The following is a 5,000-nucleotide window of genomic DNA, read 5'->3' as shown; positions in this document are numbered from 1 at the left end:
GCAAGCACTTTCCACACAGCCACTCCTGCGCCTATCTACTAAAGTATTGTTAAGAGAGGTTAGCATTGGAAATTAATTCAGTGAGATTTTAGTGTACATGCAAAAAAATTATCCCAACCTTTCTCTTCTGCACTTTGTTAAATGAATAATTTTTAAAAGAAGGAAAATTTCAAGGCCATACCAGCAAATTCACCACTGATAATTATTTTTTTGCAAATTATGCTGCTATCTCTGGAAAATTTATCTTATTAAAAATCTTCATTTAACAAATTCCAGAAGTTAAAGAGTGGAAGAGTTCTCAAAAGTAATTTTTTGTAACAATTGTAATCTGCACCATCAGAATGTCTGAAGAAACAAAGTCGAGATACATGAAATTTTAGACCCCTATCCCCATTTTCTTTTCTAAGAGAATTGTAATGCAAACCACCCAAGAATTATTTGTAGAAAAGTTCATTAAAAAATACCCATTTTTCTGAACGTTATGAAGAAGCAAATTTATTTGTAGAAAATTTCATTAAAATATACCCATTTTTCAGAATGTTATGAAGAAACGAAGTCAATGCATATGAATTATCCGAAACTCCTTTGATCCCCACTTTCGAAAAAAAAATTGTCAAAACAAATTCCATTGTAATCGTATGAGGAAAATAAAGTCGGGTGGGAGGCGGACACTTGTGTAGTCCGTGCAAACAAGAATCATTTAAATTTGAATACCTCAGCTGTGTTATAAATCTCTCTCTTAATCTCTGATTTCAAATTTGTTGATGTTATTCTCTGTGGTTCCAAGGGTCCATATACTTTCCATAGAAGTTGGGTAGTTTGTGATATGGTCGGTTACGATGTTCTGACCTACAAGTATAACAAGACATTACGAGCTAAAGGAGAAGACTCTTAGCCAGTGATTTTCAACCAGGGTCCGGATGACACTTGGGGATCCATATAAGATTTTGGTGGTAAAATCGTATGTGCAATAAATTGGTTATACTTCAACAACGCACAAAATATTTTAACTATTTTTTATACAGTTCCTAATAATATCTAACTATAAAAACATAAAAGGATTTTTAAAAAATCATCGAATGGTTATGGGGTCCATCTGAGTAAAATAGTAATCAAAGGGGTCCATTTTTTAATTTTTTGCTTTTGTTCCTTCACGAGCCATGCCTGGCTCATAAGGGCCGGTTTCCCGGTTTCCTTGGCGTATAGGTTCCCCACCTGGACAGGACGCCGGTCCGTCGCAGGTGAGCTGCAAGATGCAGGAGGAAAGAGTGAGAGAAAGTTGTGGCGAAAGAGTCAGCAGAAGTTCGCCATTACCTTCTGCCGGAGCCGCGTGAAGCTTAGGTGTTTTCGCTCATAAACACACACATAGCCCGGTCTGAGATTTGAACCCGCGATCCTTCGACCCCGTGTCCGCTGCTCTAACCACTAGGCCATGTGCCTCCACAAAGGGATCCATTGGTAAAAAAATGGTTGCGAATTGCTTCTCTAAGCGATCACTAGACTTCTAGATATAGCTGCGAAATCCTGCCTAGATCACACATCTGAAAACACTCACACACACGCACATACACGCACACACACACACACACACACGCACACACACACACACCACACACACACACACACACACACACACAAACACACGCACACACACACAAACACCTGCATTACACAATGTCCTAGACTAATAATGAGCAAGTTGCGGTCAGCGAGACTTTTTGAATGGCACACCAACGGAAAGTTATTTTGAATTGTTTCCGCCAAATGGGTCATGTCCCATGCAGCCTACTTCTCGGAAAGATTTGCTGCCCACGCGTGTCCTAGACATACAAAATGCAGATGGTCACCTGTGAAACAGCTGCAATCATAGATAGTATTATTGTTTAGAGTTGAACGTCGAGTAAACTAGAGATCGGCTAAGAGGGTCAATATGGACATCTGGGAATCTTCGTGGCTATCTACAAGTGGTCGATAAACACCTGAATGATCTTTTGCATTAAGGGCGCTGAATTATTAATGAACCGTGAGGCGGTCGACGATATAAGAAATTTATCAATCCCTTGAGTAAATAGAAACGACGTAAGTGACAAGAATAATAATACGTTACTTTGATCAGCCATGTTGTGAGTGGTCGTTTGACAGAAATTATCGGCTACCAAGGTTAAATATCACAATCTCTGTAGTTCCGTTCTTTGAATGAAAATCAAACCACAATTTAATTGAGCATCAAATCTTAAATGGCCAATTAATAAAATGAGAACCAGTAATTTATTGGGGAGTTGATTTTATCTTATTTTAATTTGTGACTTTTTTTGGCAATGAAAGAAATCATTATTTAGCAATGCTCCGTCTCTCAATTATACACTCCTCCTCCTCTCTGTTTGTAGTAGCTAACTGATCTCTTTTAATACTAGGTAAACTAAGAGTTAAGTGTATACGAAAGGGAAAAATTTAGTGAAAAGGCAAAAAAATTTCTCAATTTGAAAATCATCATCATCATCATCATCATCATCATCATTATATTCATTTTCACATTTACTTTTCCATACTTTCGTTTGTCAGACGAAACAGCAGAAAAACTAAAATATAAATCCACAACATATAAACGGAAAACGCTCAATAAAATTATTTGTCAAAGATCCCACGTCCAGTTTACAACAGTTTCAATGTTGTACACCCGTACAAAAGCTCATGCTAAGGGCCACTTGAGTTCTGTATGGGCAACAACTGATGAATTCAGAGATGTAGACAGGCTATACTGCTCATGCAAAGATGGTGGTTGTGGTCTTAAATCTGTAGTGGTGTTTTATGAAACACGTATTCCGGTACTGAAACAATATCTACAGCAGGGGAAAGAGATCAAATGTGTGACTACGAAATCAACAACATAATTAGGATAATGAACTTCAGGAGAGGTATGAAATATGAATTGATACAGAGCTCTCCCAACAAGCATTGGTAAAATCTATCAGAGAAACAAACTATTGGGTTGTCCGGAAAGTTCGTGCCGATTTATAGTAGCTTACCTTTCGACTTATTTTAGAACATGAAATAGGATTTGACTACACTTTCATTTAGAGAACAGCTTAAGCCATCTTTTCGTGGAAGAAGGTTTATGTTCCGATAACCTGTGTTAATTCTGTAACCCTTTAAAATGGAAGATAAAGTTCATTTTCCGCACTTGATGCTTTGGGAACCAGACAAAAATTGCTGCAGTTCGGCTGGGATGTGTTACCCCACCCTCCATATTCACCAGATATTGCTCCTTCAGATTTCCACTTATTCAGGTCTCTGTAGAATAGTCTTAATGGTAAAAATTTCAATTCCTTGGATGACGTAAAAAGATACCTTGATGAATTCTTTGCCATGAAACCACCTCGATTCTGGGAAGAGGGTATTTTCAAGTTAAAGGAAAGATGGAGACGCATTGTGCAACAAAATAGTTTATATGTGGTTGATTAAAAATGTAGTGGCAAGTATTTATTGACTTTTTTCTTTCCATTAAAAATCGGCACGAACTTTCCGGACAACCCAATATAAAGAATGAATCAATTCACTGGTACTTGATATGAAAAACACAGGCAGAATCGTTAGTACGCCGGGCGAAATGCTTACTGGTATTTTGTCTGTCTTCATGTTCTGAGTTCAAATTATTATTATTATTGCAGGCACAGGAGTGGCTGTGTGGTAAGTAGCTTGCTTACCAACCACATGGTTCCGGGTTCAGTCCGACTGCGTGTCACCTTGGACAAGTGTCCTTTACTATAGCCTCGGGCCGACCAAAGCCTTATGAGTGGATTTGGTAGACGGAAACTGAAAGAAGCCCGTCGTATATATGTATATATATGTGTGTGTGTGTATATTTGTGTGTCTGCGTTTGTTCCCCTAGCATTGCTTGACAACCGATGCTTGTATGTTTATGTCCCCGTAACTTAGCGGTTCGGCAAAAGAGACCGATAGAATAAGTACTAGGCTTACAAAAAATAAGTCCCGGGGTCGATTTGCTCGACTAAAGGCGGTGCTCCAACATGGCAGCAGTCAAGTGACTGAAACAAGTAAAAGAGTAAAAGAGAGTAAAGAGTATAGAAGGGATTGATCATGTTAAAATCATGGCGTACCGACAAGTTTATGGAATCCCACTTCGAAGATTACCTCCATGCAATTCAAGAACAAAAGATCTCACCAAATACCTACAGTCTAAAAAGAAGAAAACGTTGATAGACAACTGATACCCGCTGTACAAGACCAATACTTAAGACATCAACCACATTATTGCCAACTGTAAGAGAATGTCTTTCAGATATTCCCTTCCCATGGGACATGATGTAGTGGCCAGAACAATCTGGAACAAGAAAATAAAAAGATAAAACACCTACAGACGAAGTTGACTATATTGAGACCGATGGATCAAAAGAATATTGGTGGAACTTAAAAACTGAAACAGCTACCAAATTAAAACACAACCGGACAGATGTTATTGTGTGGGTTCACAATGAAAAAATATGTTCTGTTGTGGAAATCAGCTGTGCTCTGGACACAAATGTGTTTAGAAAAATACAAGAGAAAGAGGACATCTATGGACCATTAATAAAGAGTTGGCAAATCCAGTACGCAAGATACACTTTCAGCTTTGTAACTATTGTTATTGGAGAAACAGGACTCGTACCAACCTGCTTGTAGTAAAGTAAGGCCGAACTTGGTTGGGTTCTTGAGGAGAGAATGCAAATCCTTAACATTGCAAATGATCGCGATATCTGGGACCATAATAATCTGCAACACCTGAAGATTTAAAGGTTGATGAACAAAACAAGCTTTCCTTCACAACTTCGCTACCAAGCCGGTGGTTGGTCAAAGCTTAATCTAAATAAGAAAAAGAAAGAAATACACACACACACACACACACACACACCACACACACACACACACACATACACGCATACACGCACACATGCGTACACACATTGGACTTGTTCAGTGTTTGTCTAGAAAATCCACTCACA

General features: G+C 38.5%; 1 protein-coding gene across 3 annotated transcripts in view; it reads right to left on the bottom strand.

Annotated features, from left to right (window-relative positions):
- Positions 1-5,000, bottom strand: part of LOC115216759 (aquaporin-8) — a 48,668-nt gene that overhangs the window by 11,716 nt on the left and 31,952 nt on the right. For 2 of the 3 annotated variants that reach the window (XR_005000999.1, XM_029786321.2), the window contains exon 7: positions 715-849. The exons of the other annotated variant lie outside the window; for it this stretch is intronic. Coding sequence is in view for 1 of the 2 variants with exons in the window: in XM_029786321.2 (XP_029642181.1) it covers positions 740-849 (110 nt within the window). In the remaining variant the exon portion in view is untranslated. The remainder of the gene's footprint in view (positions 1-714; positions 850-5,000) is intronic. 3 annotated transcript variants of the gene reach the window in all.

This window comes from Octopus sinensis, linkage group LG10, assembly GCF_006345805.1.
Source record: "Octopus sinensis linkage group LG10, ASM634580v1, whole genome shotgun sequence".
Classification (NCBI taxonomy): domain Eukaryota; kingdom Metazoa; phylum Mollusca; class Cephalopoda; order Octopoda; family Octopodidae; genus Octopus; species Octopus sinensis.
This window is presented reverse-complemented; position numbering and strand designations above follow the sequence as displayed.